Genomic DNA, 20,494 nt, shown 5'->3' on the forward strand with positions numbered 1-20,494 from the left:
AGTAGTCTTGGTTCACATTCACAGGCAGTTAGAAAATGTTGTAGGAACTATGATTTATCCTCTTGCCAAAGGAGGATATGGAATAGTACATATTCCAGGCAAAGGGATCTGGGAAGGTACTAGGATAAGGAAGACTAGACAACCTTGAGTTGTTTTGTTTGGGTCCAGGTAGTCTAAGAGGGAATATGACAGCTGTCTGCCAATGTACTAGGGGATGTGGAAGTGGTATGTGACAGACAAGTTATTTAAACTTAAAAAACAGCACTGGAATAAGAATAAATGCCTGTAAATAACATGGAAGGAAATCTGGCCCAAGAGGAAGAGGTTTTTTAATTATTAGAACTCTGTGTTTCTCCAGACACCTTAAAAATGAAAATAATGAGCACAAAAGGAAAGACATTTTAAGGTAGAGCTTGCTAAAGTTACAGAAGAGGTCATGTGGGACCTTCCAGAGGAGGGGACCAGACTGAATGATTCTTCCTGTCCTCTGTTACTAGCAAGTATACATTTGGAAGCATTCAAGAAATTAAGAGCAGAACTAGTTAAGGACTTTTATTTGTATTTGATAGAAACAGGTATACTTTCACTGTCTGCTTAGGACAGGTTTGGCTGTGAGGTGTGAACACAGGTGATGATTTTTTTCTCACTTGCATTTGGTTACAAACTGTTCTTTTCCTGGACTTATGATTGAAGAAGGGTCAATCCTTAGTGGGTGTAAATGTACACCATTCCATTTTTCTACTTCCTTTTGTATCAATGTATATCAACATGTCAAATAAGATAGCATTTTTCAAATAGTAGGAAAATATATTTCTATTTAGTATCAAGACAGTGAAGAATGTGCTTAATGCATATTCTGAACTGATTTAGGTCATTTGCCAAAAATGTTAGTTTTAAAGAGTGTAAATCTGCATTTAATTTCATTCTATTGCGAGGCTGATGTTAGTATTGCAGTCAGGTAAGAAGTTACAAATCATTATTGCTTGGCTTAAAATTGACTTGTATTAGTAGACAAGTGCAAAGAACTGGGATAAAGTGATCAATCTCCTGAAGTTTCTTTCAGGGTTTCGGGGACTCTTTCCCTGATTTTTTTTCACTAAACTTTTGAAAAATTGATGAAACTATCTTTTGTCTGTTCATATAAAAGTTGATTCAGTGAGGTATTGAGCTTTCTCTAGTTTAAGTCAATAATTTTCAAGATTTTTTTTTTTCTTGGCAAGGGATCTTAGCATCTTGCTGGATGAGTCCCCTATTCCAACTTAAGTCGAAGCTGAATAAGAGAAAAATTAGGAAGTCAGAATGTATCCCTCTTTTTTCATGATAATATTTCCACTGTGAAAATAATGAGCAAATCTAATCTCAGGATATATCATAAAAAGAAAGAATAATTATTTTCCCATTCACAACAGTCGTTAGACAACTTTGCCATGGGAAGAAAAAAATAAGAAAAAAGTTTTAATGCATGGACATGACTTCAATGACAGATGGAAGAAGGTTAGATGAATGAATAATGATAACACACAACATTATTTCCTGTAATGATTCCATATCTTAACAACATCAATTTCTTTTTTCCCTTGCCATATTTTTTAATTTTTAAGATGAATGTGATGCACCTGCAGTTTAAGATGGTTCCCAGTTCCTAGTTCTGAGGAGGTAAAGCAGAAAACTGTTTAGCACACAGGCTCAGAAGGCTGAAAGACATTACAAATACAAGAACATTATGTATTTAACAGTTTGTTCTTGTATAACATTTGGTCCAGAAATAAACATAAATCTTAGACATTTAACAATTTTGTATTTTTTTAAGTCTTTTCAGCTGGGTTACATTTTAAGATAAATATCAGCACTGAACTACAACAAAACAGATTATCAACTGTTTTTCCTTTAGTGGAGGCCAAAAAGGCTGCACAGTATAAACCACAGAGAATTTCTACACTTTATCCTCAAATTTAAAAGCAGTCAAGAACTTGCAAACAAGTAAAAACTTTTTATTGTGGGGGGGGGGGGGGGTAGACACACGTTTCTACAGCTCAATCTTTCTTTAAAAAATAAAATAATTAAGTGCTGTTTCATCAAAACTAATTCCAAAACATAGTTTAAGACTTTAACTTTACCTCATCATTTTAATTAAACGTAACATTAGTTGATTCAATATGTTTGTGGTAAAATCACAGTTCCCATTATGTCTGAGGGGAATATTCTTAAGAAAATACAAAGTTGTAATCCAATATTGCTTCAGGTCCTTTGCAAACAGGCAGAGTACTTGCAGTGTCCCAAGTCTAACTAGAAAGTTGAGAGTTTAAAAAGAAAATGCATTGGCATGTGGGTGGGGTTTATTGAAGAATCTAATTACATTTGGAAATTGAATACAGGTTCAGGATGAGCCTGGTTAAGCACTTCTTTTAGTTGCATAGAATGACTGACCATATTTTCACAGCTGGAATTTCCTCTTTTTTTAGTAAAATAACCAGCTTTTGCTGCATTCCTCTTTTAATAGTCCAGAAGAGTGGCACCACAGAGGAATGTCATATATGAACACTCTACATCTCTTTTGCATCTTAATTCTTATATGCAAGTCCACTTCTTAGTACAAACTATCATTTGGCACAAGTTGTGCATAAGGATTCTTCGCATCCCTGGTCATTTTAATAGCATATAAGGACACACGCAATAATTATAAATATCTAGAAGTGGGCAACATTTTTATGGATAGTATATGCTATAGAAAAAATCAGGTTATATTCATATTGATATGAAGCTGTTGGATCTAATTATTAAGTCGTAGTAAGACAAGTAACTAGTATGTAGTAATAGTGTTCACTAGCAATTATTACATATTTATAAATCATATGTACTTCAGAATGGATCAAGGTTTAAATACTGCTAACTTTGATTTAAAAAAATCAGGGCTACATCTTAACCTAAATCAATATGTTCCCCTGCTTCCAAGGAAGCTTGGCAGGAAGCACTAGCTGAGGAACCAGCATATTACTTTTATATCTCTTAATGCTTTGCTAATAACCTTAAAAAAAGTCATCTTCACCTTTCAAGTACATTGGAAAGGATGCCTGTTTGTACATTAAGAGAATGGTTTAATCCATTGCAATTACAGACCTGCTCTTCTAAATCACATTAAGGAATGGGGTAAGTGTCTTTAAGTGTAAGACATTCTAAAAAAAAATAATTAGGCCCTAAGCAATTAAAAGAGAAGAACTCTGTTAACTGCATAAGGGTGCTTACAAACCACTAAAGAAAATAATAATAATAAAAAAAAGTTCTTGAAGAATATAAATTTGCTGATAATGGAAAGTTGAACTAGGGCCAACTGAGAGAAACAGAGGTCAATGCACCTTCTGAAGCCAAATTTACCTAACGACAGCTTATATTAATGAGTAGAAATTCTAGGGTCATAACATGAAACTTCATATGCAAACTTTCCTGAAGCAGCCCTCCCTACAAGGGAAAACTTGGAGAAGAACATGTAGAAGAATTTCCATTTTCTTTATATACAGTTGCTTAAGCTATACAAATATGCAAGGTCAGCAAGAGTTGCAGCTGGGTTCTAATGTAGAAAACAAACAGAACTTCAAATTTACTTTTAATTTATGAAAGAAAAAAAATAATAAAAAAATCCAAAGTAAATGCAACAATACTGCCAGAAAATTGCTGCAAGGACAACATCACTTAAAAGTTTCAGTGTCAAAACATGAAGATTTTATTTATAATTGTGTATATTAAAACTGCAGAAACTTAACATGTGTACAATGCCTATTTTCCTATAAAAACCTGCACCTGCAGAAAATAGCTAAAAGTTCTTGTCCAAAAGCATTAATTAACAATATAGACAATGATGTAATTGGACCCTTTAATAATGACATAACTGAAACATTGTGAAGTTCTCTGAATAGAAGTGACATTTAAGACATATATCTGCAATAGTTTACCCTTACAGTTATCTATGTAATTGCAACTATTACATACAGCCATTTTCCAGATCACATAAAATTGCATGTTCAGCAATTTATAAATAATTCTCAGTACTAAAATAATGTTATTGAAAAGTGCAGAATACTCTTCAAACCAGAAGCAGACAATACACAGTAAAATAAAACTAAAAAATTATTTGAAATAGTAATAAAGATTTACCTTCAAGAAATCACAAAAGCAGCACTTAACTAATTGTGTTGAAAGACTGTTGATTTTTTCCATTGCTTCTTAAAAGTGCAAAGTCTGGAAATGAATTTGTTAGCAGTAATGATGAGAAAAAAGAAATCCAGAGAGATGTGAGATGTTGAGAGCAATGTCACATTTCAATATTGAGGACTTTATTCCATTGCGCAGGCTCTATCTGCTCTGATTTTAGCAGTGACAGTGAGATTTAGCAAACAGAAGAGGGATTTAGAGAAAATCCTCACATTTATCTACATTACACAGACACTGTAGACAGGAAACAGCTGGGGGAGCATTTGCCTTCTCTCTCTCTCCCTCTTCTGGCAAAGTTACCGAGTAAGGACTTTTTTGGGCATGGTGACAAATAACATCATACCTTTGCATTTTAAAACTAGAGCACAGAAGCATATTTTTTTCCCTTTAAAAGAATGTGAATTAGTGACTGAGGGGTTAGCAGACAAAAAAAGCTTATGCTGCCACGAAAAATAAGAAAATGTATTCTGGTTAACTTTCCAATGGCTATGTGTATATTTGTATTTTTGTGTGCGTGTCTGCATTTCAAATACACAAAAACTTACATAGGTAAGGGCATTGTTTGTATACCTTTGCATTCCTCCCTCCATCTCTACATGTTTTATTTGTGCACAGAGACACAGATATTTTATTTATTTATTTTAACATAGTCAACATAACAGAGTCAATCTACTATTTTTTTACTGCATATTTACGTTATTAAACTTGGCACGCCTATATGCTGAGTAACAATTAAACCCTCCAACTCTCTGTGCTATTAACCCTAAAATAACAGCTTGCAATTTGCTAAAAGTAAAATAATTGTTGAGCACTACTTGTAAATAGGGCAAAATTGCTTTGTGATTTTTTAGCACCCACACAGAAGACATATAATTTCCTAGAATTTACAGTACGATGAATGTAGTAAAACAAGAAGTACAGCTTCAAGGGCTTCTATGACTTTTATTTTAAATGTTCTGTTGTAATTATAAAGTGATTTCCTCCCCTTTTAGTAGTCATCTTCATAGTTACTCTTGATTATTTAAGTGACTCTGGAAAAGAGAGAATTCAAACTAACTTACTTTGTTAGTTCTGTAATACCTAACTTTTGCCTTTTTATTTTTCCTCAATTATGAGTATATTATAAATAACACCAGCTGGCCAGCAACATGCTCTCACGGGTTATGATGTCATTCAAATCCCTCAACTGTGTTAGTGGCTTGCAATGTGCTCCAAGCCAGCTGTTTTTCTATTTATAATGTATGCTTGCATTTCAATGCTTAGCTATTGAGAATAAAGTTGTGATGCTGTTTTATGGATACAATTTGTACTTGTTAGCCTTTGATTTTGGAAGACGGCATTTTAAAAGTAGAGGATTAAATAAGACTGCAGCCAAATACATGTCACAGACAGTTGCATGTTGAGGTGCTAGCTGTACTCTATTATTGAAAATAACAATTGAGATCATATTGGCCTAGGTCCACTCTCAGTTTTCAGATCCACCTTGAACTATATGGTACTTGCCAGGCAGAAAGGACACGCTTAGTTATTAGTGTCCTCTACAAATGGCTAATACTCAGCTCTGTGTATTTTTAGGCTGTGTATGGTTAGCTAAGCTGATTGCTCTTTGGAAGGGGTTTCCTCTAATGTAGTATAATGGTAGAATCACTGGGGGCTTTGAGGAAAGTTTGTTTAGTTGAGGTAATACCAACTACAATTTCAAGTATTCTAACACACATTTGTACTGCAGGCCCTCTGTTTTAATATCTTGGTTTAGAGTTCATTGAACTCCATACATATTCTACACGTACCTTGAGGATACCCAATGTAACTCACAGCACATGTATCATTTATTTCACCAGCCTATAGGAGAATGTGGGAAGTACATACTACAGAGGGGTGCAGGTAATTCTTCTTGCTTTTTCTTTTGAAATAACAGAAGGAATCCACACATTTATCAATTCCCCACTGTGTAAGCTTCAAACCCTCATTTCACTGCTTTTTGTTTCTCTCAGGTTTTACTACACCTGTCTTGGTCATGACAGCAGCACGCAGTAGAAGATGGAACTTTTGGCTTTCATGGTAGCCAAAGAATCGTGTTGTCTATACATAACTGTTGATCCTGTTTCTTCCCAAGAAGCCATTCTGAACTCCAGACCCTCATTCTAGCCATCCAATCTCACTTTCCAAAGCACTTCACTTCTGTCAATTAGTTGTTGTTTTAAAGTGATACTGTGAAAAGATGGGAAAAGAGAATACTTTCCAGATTTTTGGTAGTAATTTTTTAGATAGTCAGCTCAGTGCTTTTCTTCATGGGCCATTCCATTTTTATTATTTATTTAGTTAGTTAGTTAGTTAGTTATTTTCTAGAGAATGAAACATAAAAATGCTCACAAAATATAATCAGCTCACAAAAATAAAATAAAATAAAATAAAATAAAATAAAATAAAATAAAATAAAATAAAATAAAATAAAATAAAATAAAATAAAATAAAATAAAATAAAATAAAATAAAATAAAATAAAATAAAACGGAACGGGTATAGTTATTCGATATCAAAAGGCATGGATATCTTTGGCTTCTTAACTATAGCTCGTAGCGATCTAATATCCATAAAGATTTATGAAGTATGTGAGATAATCAGATATTTAGGAGTTTATATGTTTATATGTTTATATGTTCTCATTCTCATCTTTTGCACTTTAATACTCCTATGATTCCATTAACATGGTGTAACTCTGTAATGCTCATTTTTTAGTCTTTCCAGGGAGAACTATGTTTTATACAAGACAGCTAACAAAACTGTAATTAATCAATTACCTGAATTAATACATTATGCCTTTTAAAATTCTTCCTTAAAAGGTAGGAACATTGCCACAATGCCTGAAAAATCCAAACTATAGTAAGTCAGCCAGCATGACATCCTCTTGCACTTTCCTGTATTGGATAAATGTTACCTACATCCAGTTATTTGCTATCTGTAACAGTTGTTTCTCTTATTATATTGGGATTATAATAGCAGTGATAATATCATCTTTTATTATGTTGTTTTAAAAGTATTCATCCTGGGCAGAATAGACACAAATGCAATGAGATACAGTGAAGAGGTTTTTGATCCATATTGAATGCCGTGGTAATGTGTCCCCTGTTCCTCCCAAAAGGCAGAAGACCCTTGTGCAGGAATGATGTCTTATCAGTCTTCCCTTAGCCTACTGACTGGCTACTGAATTCAGTTCACCAGGTTAATGGGAACTGTGTATGTTATATATATTTATATATATATATATGTTTAACTTTTTGAGGTCCCAATCATGATGCTAAGCACTAAAGGCAGTATTCGCATAAACCTAGGCATTTACTGTCATTTTGAGTGTTGTGGGATATTCTGCATGTCTTCCAGCTTCCACTACAGAAGGATGTGTATTTCCCTGAGGTCTCTGTGTCATATCTGCTGATCCCATGTAGATTTCTTGGATACTCTGGATCATCTCAGATGGCCTTCAACACCTGTGTTTAGGTAACTGAACCCCACAAGGCGGCCTTATTTTGGCATGCTGATCTGAGATTCTTGTAAGTGCAGTCTTTGGCCTGAGTATTACCTTTGGCTTCTTCATAAATAGGGACACGATGTCTTCTGTTATTTACTATTTTTGTGATCCATTTCTGAAGAGGTTTTAAAGTGGAGAATGTAACATTTCACTGAATTTCGGCATGATGTGAATGTATTTTCCTTATTCTTTGCTTAGCCTCCAACTTAAGGCCTTTTGGTTTGGAGCTGTCTCTTTTTATTTGCTTCATAAATCATCTTGCTTGCTTTTGGATAAGATAGAATGTTATTTACAGTGTTAGTATTATTTCCTGAAACACACAAATGATTGTTTAGCTCTTACAGTCTCTAGTGAATTATTTGTAAAATATTATGTTTGCTATTGGAGAAGTTTAGCTTTCTTTTCTAGGAAACAACTGTGGAGAAAGGGGTGAAAGGGAGTATTTTATGAATATGGAATGTTGCACTGAAGTTAGTGATAAGCCAGGTATATGGTGGAAAAATCCTTTCATCCAGTTAAAAGAAAATAGGAATTCGAGAAATGAATTATTCTCATAATTCATTTGAGCTAAGTAAATGTATAAAAACAAAACAAACAAACAAAAAAACTTTTTCTTCTGGTAGCCTAAGTAGCATCATCACTACATGAAAAGCAAGGTACAAATTTGATGGGCAGAATGAAGGTGTGCAATTTCAGCCATCATTACATTGGCAATATTGAAGGCAGACTAAGGAGAACAGCAGTGCCTTGAAAAGAATTTTCTCTTTAGGACAAAACAGGGAATGTGGAAGTTTCATGATTTAATGAGGATCAAGTAAATTGAAACCTTTTATATTCATAGATCAAGAAAAACGTGTTTTAAGAAGAGCATGGATGTGTGAGTCCAGAATTTCTGTTTATGAGTTACTACTTACGAGTAATAGCAGAAACAATTGGTGTTAAGAACAGTCAAAATTAACACATGGGTCATCTGTGAACTGAAATATTGAGTACTATGATAATTTTAATTTATCATATAAATTATTGTGTATATACACTATTATGTATATTGTTTGCACAATTTAAATACTTAAATTTATAAAATAGTGGAAGTAACACTTATTATTACTAAGTGGCATGAGATGATGTATAGCTATGACTGGCAAAACAAAAATACAAAATATGAAAATTAATGTAAAGTAAACAAAACTAGAAAGCCCAAACAAAATGTGTTTCAACATTTTTGAAAGCATATTTTTTATTTTTATTTTTTTTTAATTTTCTGTTTTGTGGGAAATTTTGAAATAGTTTTTTCTGATTCAGAATAACCAGAATACCAGAATTTTCCATTAAACTGGAAATTCCCAGTTCTAGCCGTCTGTATTCTGGCTCTCCTTTTCCCAATGTTAAGCACTGAATAGAACATCTTTGCTCCAAAAAGTTGCTTTTTTTTTTTTTTTATTTCTAAAGGAAGCAAAAAGTCAGATTTAACAAAGAAATAAAATTGGGAAATATGACTGCATAAGCACTATGCTTGCATACAGAGAAAGAAGGCAAAACAAGTGAGAATTACGATAGCCTGGGATGTGTGTGTGTGTAGCTTCCTGGTAGATGAAGGATGATTTGCACTGCCACTTATATGTCTCTGTCACCCAGAGAAAAATGCATGGCCGTAGATATTTCTTTCATTTCCTAAACATTTACCCCCACATTTAGATGAATTGTGAAGACATACTTGTTTTTCCTGAGTCATCACAAGGGTGTATCTGTTGATCATACATTTTTATAAAATAAAGCCTAGCAGATATATTTAATGGTGTTAAATATGCACGTGACTTCTAATGTCTGTGTGTGATGTTTTTTTGATTTTTTTTTTCCTGCTTCAGAAAGGACTATAAAGAGAACAAACTGAATATTGTAAATTTTATTGCAGGTAGATTGCATATTTCCCTACATATCAGATGGTATGAGAACATGGCAAAAATACCTGTACATTTTATCTTGACCTGAAGAGATCTTTCATAAATAACAATAAGGAATACTTTACGTCTATACCTTTCTTGCAAGCAAACACCACTTAGAGATGAAATAAGATGTCTCTAAACAAAAAACTACCATTCACTTAGTCCATTTTTAATTTATTTAAATTACATTTATTCTGGCTTTTAGTGAGTTGCTTAGGACTGTTTCTTCTGTGTTCAGTTTTCTTCACTCCCATGATTTACTACACACAAGTGGCTTATCTCATAAAATTTATACAGTGTTTTGTGGACTGAAGCCAGTATGTTCTGCATCTTCAAAGACTAAGCCCCCTTATAGACTTTTTTTTTTTTTTTCTTCAAATAGAAAATAAAGATACATCGGTCACCTCTAATTTGACCTATTAGCTAAAATGATCCTCAGGTTTATTTTTATCAAAACATTAAGAGCTAATGAAAAATTAACAGAAACCCATAAATAACTTCACCTAATTATAACTTTCAGATTTTGATCAACTCTGCTTTCATTAAGAAACTACTGAATAATTTATTTAACTATTGAGCTACTGAAATTGCTGAAATTCTAATGACTGTAAGAAAGAACTCACAGAATGACAGAATTGCCACAAATAAAAGCTATGTTGATTCTTACTGATGTGTGCCTCACAGTAATAAAGAGCTAACCACTGCCATTTAAAGCTTTGACTTCAATCTATATGGTAGCCATAGCATATACCGACTATCTCTGCAACTGTTACTGCATTGTATGCAGTATTTTCTCATCAAACAACCAAATCACAATTCCTTTCCGTCTTTCCAAAAAAATTCTAAAAAACAGAGTATGTTGGACTGTAGCAGAATTAGACTCTGCATTTAGCAAAATAGAAGGAGTGCATCTACCTTAACTCATGCATGGATTTTATGATTCTGAATAACCGCTTAGTAAGTGTAATGTATTTTTCACCCCTTTATTTTCATCAGCTTTGATTCATTATTTTGTCATTGGTTATAATTTTAGTTTTTCTCAATAGTGATGGTTGCTTAGGCCATTGAGACCATTTTTGTCTGTGGTCTCAGATTTCAATGAATCCTGCACATGAATGCATTAAAACAAATGAAAATGCTTCTTTGATATCTAATAGATCTTGAATATGACTGTGTTGAACTTGGCTCATATTATCATTTGCACCCCTGCATTACTGTATTACCTTAAGCCACTTGAGCCATCACTCCAATCGGTTCTCTATTTTCCCATCTGTAAAATAGGATCAGCAGTTCTGAAATGCTTTGTGATGTGCTTTGAAGCTTGTAGACAGAAAACAGAGCAAACCATGCTATGAATTTTTTGAAAAACATCATGGTGGCCAGAACAACACATCTGTATATTTATAGGAAGTGAAAGTTGCTGCATAGCCCTGCGCATATTATGTCTCTGTCATCTTCCAAAAGAGTTAAGCACGGCTGGAAGAATTCCCAACAGATGCTTCCTTTTACTTATTTTCTTATTTTTCCTTTTACACTCTTCACAAGTGTTCTTGTCAAAGACCTTATTTGACAATTTTTTTTCTGAAATAATTTATTGTTTATTATATTATACTAACACTACTTTATTCCTTGTCAGGTATAGGCAACAATTTAGTAAATAAATTTTAGTCCACACATCTGATTTATAGAATAGTGTCCTGATTCTCAGGCTTATTGGTAAGAAACTTTGTTTTCAGTTCCTCAGCCTGCCTATGGGTTGAGCCATGCCCCTGTAAAGGAAAAAAAAAAAAAAGAAAAAAGAAAAAAAAAAAAAAAAAAAGCAAAGAGGCTACTGCCTCTTAGATTGCTTTCTAGTGGTAGCAGCATTGGTTGGCTTCTTTTGATGGTAATAGGTGGTTACCATTTAAGATTGGCAAGATTTCTTTGAATCTTACTTAACCTTTCCAAAATATTTAATCTAGTTTCCTTTTCTTAAAAAAAGGAAACTAATCTTTTAAAAAAATTTAAAAAATCTTAAAAAAAAAAAAAATTCACAAATCCAAAATGTTTTGTCACATCCAAAAACACACAAAAAAAAGTAAGAAAACAAGCTTTATCATGCTCTGTAGGCAAGCTCTGTAAGAAGTATCAAGGGATAGAAGTTTAGATGTTGGAGATAAATGAGACTCATAAGTGAACTGACTTCATTTTTTAGTATTTTAATTGTTGGTGTGTTGTTTTTTTTTTTTTTGTTTGTTTTTTCAGAAAAGATTGAGAGAGGGAGTACACTTACTTATCTATTTACTTAACTATATCTGTTATCTATTTAAACAGGACTTTTATTTTTCACTACTTTCATTTTACAGCTATCACATCTTCAATCCTTATTTTTCTTGCATGCCTTTTTGTTACATAGGACATTTTATAGATCAAAGATTATTATTGTTTTTATAGAGAAGTGTTTAAAATCTTTCTTTTTATGGGCAACAACATCATTATAATAAAGTACTTAATATTGGTGCAATTTTGAGAGGCTTCCAAATATCAGTGTTTGGAATTAATTCCTTCAAGAGTTAAAAACTGTAGCAGTCTGAGTAGCAGATTTTATCATTGGAATGACAATCTTTACTTGATGTTTAAATCAATACATTTTTTCTTTATTTTTGTATTTCTATTTCTATTATTTTGTTTCTTGACAGAAAGGAAAATATACATATAAGCATTCTGTCTACCTATACATTGTACTGATTGTGTTTTTTTTTTATAGTTCTCTGTCATTTCGTGAATGCTTCAGATTTTTACCAAACCCAATAAAGGTGGATGATATAAGTAGACATTTCAACAGCATTGAGTCCTATCTAGTGGTGGTGACAAACACTGCTGATAATCTGTCAGTTCTCAGTTTATGAATTTTTTAATATTATCTGCTTTTCTTTACATGTGAAGTGGTTAGGCTGTGTTTCTATAACACCAGATCTATATACTAATGGGTCATGTAGAAATACAAGTCTGAGCCACATCAGCTGTGGATGTAAGATCACATTTTAGCTGAACAAGGCAGAGCAGATTCAGTGTTGATTTGGTTTGTGCTGGGTGCAGAAGGAGACATGATATTTTATTCTTCATAGCAGTAGAGGGGTGCCAGCAATTCTTACATGAGCTGGCATAAAGACTGCAGGTACAAAACTGTCAAAACTTAAGCAAATTTTAACAGGCACAGTGAAGTTTGTTTGAAGCTTTGTGTCGTGTAAGCTTGGAATATTTTTGTATAGTATTACAGCAGTAACACCAAATATACTAATCAATGAACCATGGACATTATAGCAAGATTGAAACATACTGTCTTAGAATGCATTGCTTTTTTGTAGTTTAAAATTTATCTTTCAATCCTTCTTGCAGAAGATTAATTACAGTGCTCTCATATGCTTGTTAAGTTTCTGTTTCTTGTATTCTACTCTTTTTGTTGTGAAAGATTAAAAACTGATCATCTTTATTTTCTGCTATTCTTATTCTATAAACATATATTGTTTATATGGCAACAAAAGTGTGCTAGATTCTTTTCTGTCTACTTTTTGTTATGATTGGTACATATGAATCTATTTGTATTTTAATACACATAAAACACTATGTTCAATGTAAAACATTATGTTCATTTTTTTTTACTGATACTTCTGGAACAAGATTTGTTTGTTTTGCCAGTATTTCTTCCATTGAAAACATTGCTACTATATAAAAATTACATCCTTTACCCTCTAACTTAAAAAGAGGGATTTTACTGTTGAAAAATCAAGCACATTATATGAAAAAAAAATAAAAAATCTACTGTTGCACCTGAGCCCTTTAATCACTCCTCACTGTTCATTCAGTTTCTTCCCTGAAGAAGAGAGGATTTATTTGGGGGAAATATTATGTGGTCATGTAATTACAGGTTAATAAGAGGCTGGAATCAAGGCAATATGAGCAGCCACATGTTTGGCATTGCCCAGACCACTTTCCAGTCTTGCTAAACATCCATCTGAACAGCAAAGATGCCATTTCTTGGGCTTTGAGAATGAAATTCACTCCTTTTGCTCATGCTTCATTCTCCATGCCACAAAATTACCATTTAGTACAATTCTTATTGCTTCTCCATCACTGCACATGGCATATAGTGCCCAAAGACATGAAAAATAGTCTGTGGAAAACTGGCCTGTGGCAACATCAGTGATGCTGGTTCTGGAGGCTATGCTTGCACTTCACAGAGCAGGCAACCTCGACAGTGCCTTTCTTTGGAAACCACAGCAAGGAAGAGTACATACTCAATTCTTGACTAAAGACTCAGGGTGTGTACAAGATGTGCATCTGAACTTGGGAGCTTAGATGTACTTCTCAGTTTCACTGTCCATGCGTAGTCTCAGGAACCTCAATGACTAAACATTGTCCGGGAAACAGACTCGTGTATTCTCACACAGCTCAGCCTTCCAATTGACTGAGGCATGCATTATATGACCTTGTATGTTAAAAGATTTGAAGTGATCCAGATGCACTGTGTACTAACTTGTACTTGTACTTGCTAACTACTACTGGATTTTTGTGGCTGTCAGGTGGGTTGAGAAGTTATCACTCCAAACACATAAAATCCTTTCAGAGTTCAGAAGCCACATGGCCTTTGGCTATAGTATCACTATAAATGATGAACTAACTGAGGTGTTTTTGTGATTTACCTGGGATGTTCTGCTAAGAATACCTGTTTGTTGAAATAAATGGTTTAGATGATACAGTTATTCTCCATAAAGGTGTGTAGGGATACACTGGTGCCAAAAAAGCAGGTTTGTAACAGATGTTAGTGATAGATCCTAGGTCCCTGATTTTATCCCTGCAGTTACAGATGGCTATGTTTTTCTTTCCTTCCTGTATTGTAGTGATACACCATGCTGTGCATAGTAAAAACAGCTGTCACTTTCCACCGGGGCTTTAGACAAGGAGACATTTTTAACATCCTTATAGAGCCTTCAAGACACATACTGATTATGATTATTTATTGATTTATTTCAAAATTAATGTAGTCTGTTTTTAATTTTAATCATATATGTTACCCTTTTAAAGGCAGTGTTTGAATAATAGGAACAACAGAAGGATTTAATGTAAAAAAAAAAAAAAAAAAAAAAAAAAGAAAATAAAAGAAAAAGTAAAAAGAAAAAGAAAAAAAAAGAAAAAGAAGAAAAAAAAATAAAAGATTTTGTCTTCATCCAAGCTGATTTGTGGCTTACTACCTACAGACCTGTAAATATACTTACATATTTGCTTAAATACCATTCAGTGTGATAAGGGAAACTAAATCTATCCTCAAATTAACTACAAGAATTGGTAAATCATCTTAAATTTAATGAAAATATTCTCAAAATCATGTTTTAAAATACAGTATCTTAAATATACACGATGTGAACATTTCAGTTGATTCATGTGTTATAAGAACCAGCTGAAGTTCATGATGTAACCATGTTAACACTTTTTAATAGCTTTTTGAGAACACAACACAATTGTGTTAATGATAATCAGTTAAAGACTCTATTTGTTCCAGATGTTACTTTCCTAAGGGGAAGAAAGAAAAAAAAAAAAAAAAAAAGATTAAATAAAAGAAAAAGAAAAAGAATTTCTTCTGTGTCCCTGTTTAATATCAGCTACCCAAAAAGTCCCAATGTAAACCTAATCTCTTTTTTTAGATAACATACTAGTAAGCCATAGCTTGATTTGAATAAGTGAATAGAATTGTGAAAGAAACAGAGATGCCTAGAAAAGCATTTTCTTTTTTTCTGGCATGGGTCTTTAGTTCCCAGTGGCCTACAGTCCCACACCACAAAATCACTATAATTGGCATGGCTGGCAACTTATTCTCTCATTGTCAAACAGATCCTTTACAGTAAATTTGTAGGAACTCTGAAATTGAGTTAATACCAAAAGTATAAAAAGGAAAAAAGAAAGCAAGCCACACACAGATTCAAGTGTACCATCACATACTGATTTTTGATAAAGCATAAAATTAAGTGACCTATATTAACAACAACAAAAATATTTGTTAGTTGCTTATATTTAAGAGGTTTCTCCAAGAGAAACTTAATATTCAGTGCCTCACTGCCAACATGGGTATGTTTTACTAGACTTACGTTAGATAGACATGTCCCAACTTGTTCAAAATATTAAATAACTGCACATTGGTTATAACTTCAGGAAAAAAATCAAGGTCTTGCAAGGTGATGAAACATGATTTATACTTATATATATGTGTGTGTGTATATATATATATGCATGTGTTATAGTAGTAGCTGGGAATTATTTTCAATCATTACAATAGGCTGGAGGAAATACCTTTTTCTTGGACTTTACCTCCCTTCACAGTCTAGGAAAAGTTATGATGGCCCAGAAGCTCTCCTGCACTAAAGCAAGCTCAAAAAACAAAGAAAGTTATTAATGCATCCTAGATTTCTACAGTTATGTAGCTCCTCTAAAATGCTCCAGAGAATCTCCCCAGTAAGGATAGCTCAGGGAGGGGACATGTAAAAGGCTGCAGTGGCTATCACATGATTCTCAATCATTCATGTTCACGGGATGTCCTTGGGATACAGTCTCTTGTAACATCTCTTGTAAGGATACTTGCTCTCTTCTTTGCTCTACATGTATATCACTCTCTATGGTCTGCCATGCTGCCTTTCGTTAGGGAGCCTTCTCAGTGCTTCCCTTCAACATTGTCATTGATTTTTCTGTGACTACATGATAGGAAAGGAGCAAGCGAGGAAGCAGGATGCTCCAAGGAAGGAGGTGAACCTACTGCCCAGAGACAAAGAAACACCATTCTGCCTTCTGCATGTATGGTCACTGGATCTTGAGTACTGTGTCCCTATGGCCAGTGCTCATTCTAGTCTTAGCTTCTCTTTGCCACACCAAGATCATATCTGGGTAACTGGGTAACAGCATTTACTCAGTTCTGCCCAACTGTGTCTTGGTCATTCTGGGCATTCATTGTGAGCATCCTTTGTAATATTATACAATGAGACTGCAAGGAATTTAGCTCCATGGAATGGCTTCCCTCATTCTGTTGAGTTTTCCTCTGGTTCACTTAAAGCACAGAGACATTGCCTATGAAGCAGGTGGATTGGCCATGTGGAGAGAGCTATAAGGATCATTCAGAACTATGGAGTTCTTGAAAAAGCCTGTCAGGAGAGCGTGGACTGCCACTCTTTATTCCAACCCAGTGAAGATCTTGACCTTGGTAGACACAAAATAAGGGAAGTTTAGCATCTTTATCAACATATATTGGTCATTAGAACAAAATAATAGATTATCTTCATAAACAGCAAAAACAGGTTTCGTAGTTAAGTGTAAAAGTAATTTCTGCTCTCCAATTTAAGCAGATTGTATTAGACTTACATGAAGAGAGGGAGGCTTAAAAAGTAGTGAACCCTTCATGACAGATCTAATGACAGATTTTTTTCCTCTGTTGTAAAACTAGAAAACTACCAATAACGAGAAGGTGTTTATGGCCAATACAGTCAGAATCTACATGAAAAGGCTATCCATATTAATTTCATTCAGACTAGATATTGAACTTTTTATGGAAATAGTGCCCTTCAAGGGCTACCTTGTTTGGATGCTTTCACAGTGTTAATGACTTTTTGCAAGTTGATGAGGGAAAAAAGAAAATTGAATATGGGTGAGATAATGATAAGGGTTTTCAAAGCATGTAAGAAAAAAAAAAAAAAAAAAGTCCAATAAGAGCATCATGGGCTTCTGGAAGAACAATAGATGAAAAGTGAGTGACTTCTCAATTGTACAGGTTGTTGACTTCTCCACTGTGTGTTCATTAAAAAATGCCCAACATCATGGTTTCTATATCCTACTGCAAATACATCCTGCCTTACATAAACAACAACAAAACAACAAATGAACAAACAAACAAGCAAAAAGCAACAACAAACTCAGGAGTCAAGGAAGAGTTACTTCTCCATGTCTGTAAGTCACCCTTTGGGAAACCTGTACCTAGCAATCACTTTACTGTTCAGTGTTGAAGATGTTCTGGATGCCTCCCCCTCTTCTTGGTCAGGTGGGTAAAATCACCCGGACTCCCCATTTTTTTTATATATAGAACTACAGCAAACAGGTGAGCTGACTGGATGGGCACAGCTGAGTGCTTAATCATATTAACAGTCTATACTGACTATTTACTTTTTCTGAATGGTGATCTTATCTGCCAAGACTGCCCTTGTGGCTTAGTGGGAAGAGGACTGTGGCTATATAGATAGGAGTGATGTTCCACTGTCATTATCTGCAAAGGCATCCTCAGGATAGACCTTGGTATCTGCCTCATTACATTTCTCCTCCCAGGGAATGATGAAGTCCACTTCCTCATGCTTATCTCTGGGGACCTGATTATGCCCTTCTCCCTGTTGTGAATGTGTTGTATCCAAAGGATAAATGCCTGCCTTATGAGTTTGGTCTGTTCAGCAGGGTTTCTGAAGGGCTGTATCTTGTGTAGAGGCAAGGGTGTTAGGCAGTCTGATACGACATTGTAACGGGACCAGCTAGCCTTTGTGATTTGATGCTTTTGGAATAAAGACTGGAGAGCAGAACATCTTAGCTGTGTAAGGAACTCAGAGTATGCTGGAGGACAGCTCTCTTAAGATTTATTTCTTCCCATTAAAAGTGCAATGCTCTCAGTTCGACATAAAGGAGATTTAAAGTGCCAGACAATGTGGGCAGTCGGAGAATTTGGTCTTGAGTGTGCTGCTGAAACTCCAACAAGACAAACTGTAACTGCAACACAGCAGTTGACTCGACTCGTTCTGGCCGTAGCCCTGGCATGGCTGTTTTAACGTGTGCCAAGCTGATTATAGTCTGCAGGAGACTATGTGCCAATTGAGAATTGCTGGAAGGCAGGCCAACATCAAAACAGTTAGAGGGTAAACTGCTTGTTGACTTTGTGAGTGACTTCTGGGAAGACGGGCAGCCTCTGGCAGCCTCTGAAATTGTTGAGAATGGAAGGAAGTAGTGTCCTCTCAGAAATGCAGTTTGGGGTGGTTATGAGAAAAATAACCCTTGTTTCTCTTTGAGAAGAGAGTTGTGGGAAAGATAGAGTGAGTTCATAGACTTGCTGTGGGGGAAGGGAATGAAGAAACTTGCTGGTTTAGTTAGGAAATGAGTTAGTTTTTCCTTGCTCACTCCAGTTCCATCCAGAGGATTGGGGCCCTATATGAGCCAATGAAGTCAGGGTGGTTTGGAATAGATTGTGCTTCCTTGGCTACAACTAGATAAGCCAAGAAGGGAAGGTTTTTATGTCCACAAATTTAGTAAAAATGGGCACATATCATGCAGATACCCTTTGACTTAATTCTTTCTGCAGGTAGTAGGTTGACCAATGCACCTCATTTGTTCATTGCCAGTCTTCTTAATAGGGTATGAAATTCATAAGCTCTAGCTGTATTTCTTGGCCTCATTCTGTGCTTAAAAGTGTTACAGATGAAGCAGGAGGTGATAGGTAAACTTGTGGCACTTAAATCCAGGCACTTATTCAATATGAAATGTACTTTGTTCATTAAATCAATCTCTCTCTGAGTATTTTTCCTTCTGCCCTCAATTCTCGGTATCACTACAACTGAAAGTTGTAGTGTCTGCATGTTTTTAAAATAAACAGAAAAATCCTTGATGGTGCTGGACTAGATGTTCCTGATAACATGTTGCCAACAGAAAAGTTCTCATCCTTGAAGAAAGTTTTTCAAGTGGTCATGACACTCTCAATCATGTAAGCTTCTCTTCAGAACAGACATTCAGTGCCCTCAAATGACTCTTCAGACTTGGCTTAGAAACAGGCTGACACAAAAGGGGCTAATTAACACACACATTTTCATGTGGAGGAATCTGTTTCCAAACAGATTTTTACCAGCAATATAGCTGACGAGCTGAATCTGCTAGGGCTGTTTCTTCCGTCCAATTTGAATGAAAATGGAAACAAGGGATAGGAGAGACATTTCATTCCAGTGATGATACAGACATGATGAATTCCTCTGAGCTGAACTTATGTCATGTTAAATTTCTACTTAAACAAACCAAGGCATAAATTATTAGATGAAACAATTTAAAATATAGATGAATGTTGCATGTGCTACGTACATTGTCACAGAAAATGTCTTAGATATTCTTTCTAGAGAAGAGGCAGAAAGGTGGCCCTGCATTATATCACTGGCTTAGAATCATGAAGGCAACAAAAAAATTTCATTTCTGCCATAGACTTCATATCTGTAGACTTCATTCTGTATAGACTTCACATTCCTCTGTTTCACATCATAATAGTGATTGCAGTAGTACAGCCCTGCTCTGCACAGAGGCTTACGGCAGCATGCACACCTGTCCTGGCAATCTTGAAAGAACAGTGAGACAAAAGTGGTGAATTTGGTAGAATACAGAAATCAAATACCAGTAATACCAGTGCCTCCACCCTCTCACACCCCCCACATGCTGTTTAGGAGCTGTCATCCCTAACTTGCAGGGCCTCAGGTTCTCCTACTTACTTTCAGATGTTCCCTGTCCTGCTGGGATTGATTCTGAACCAATCACTATTTTACTGTCATCATTATGGGAAATTATATATGCCTCTCTTCCCACCACAGCAACAACTACCAAGTGTTAATAGCTAATTGCTCCAGACTAATCCACTGCAAACACCCTTGTATCTGGCTGGGTATTGTAGTGGCTGTTAGTAAAGGGCTCTGAAGATAAGAACAGATTTTCACATGTTTTAGTGCATCACAAGGAGTCCATTGTAACATTGTGCCCTTTGGATTAACATTAGAGAAATGTTGGTGGGTTTT

The 20,494-nt window shown here is 34.8% G+C and overlaps 1 protein-coding gene across 1 annotated transcript in view; it reads right to left on the reverse strand.

Annotated features, from left to right (window-relative positions):
* The window catches only part of IGF1 (insulin like growth factor 1), a gene marked incomplete at both ends in the record, with an annotated part of 52,041 nt that extends 47,829 nt beyond the window's left edge, over positions 1-4,212 (reverse strand). Inside the window, one exon of the mRNA XM_082758729.1 lies at positions 4,150-4,212. Coding sequence (XP_082614855.1) covers positions 4,150-4,212 — 63 coding nt within the window. The remainder of the gene's footprint in view (positions 1-4,149) is intronic.
* Positions 4,213-20,494: the final 16,282 nt, after the last annotated feature.

Source organism: Aythya marila (assembly GCF_965140915.1).
Source record: "Aythya marila genome assembly, chromosome: 1".
NCBI lineage: Eukaryota > Metazoa > Chordata > Aves > Anseriformes > Anatidae > Aythya > Aythya marila.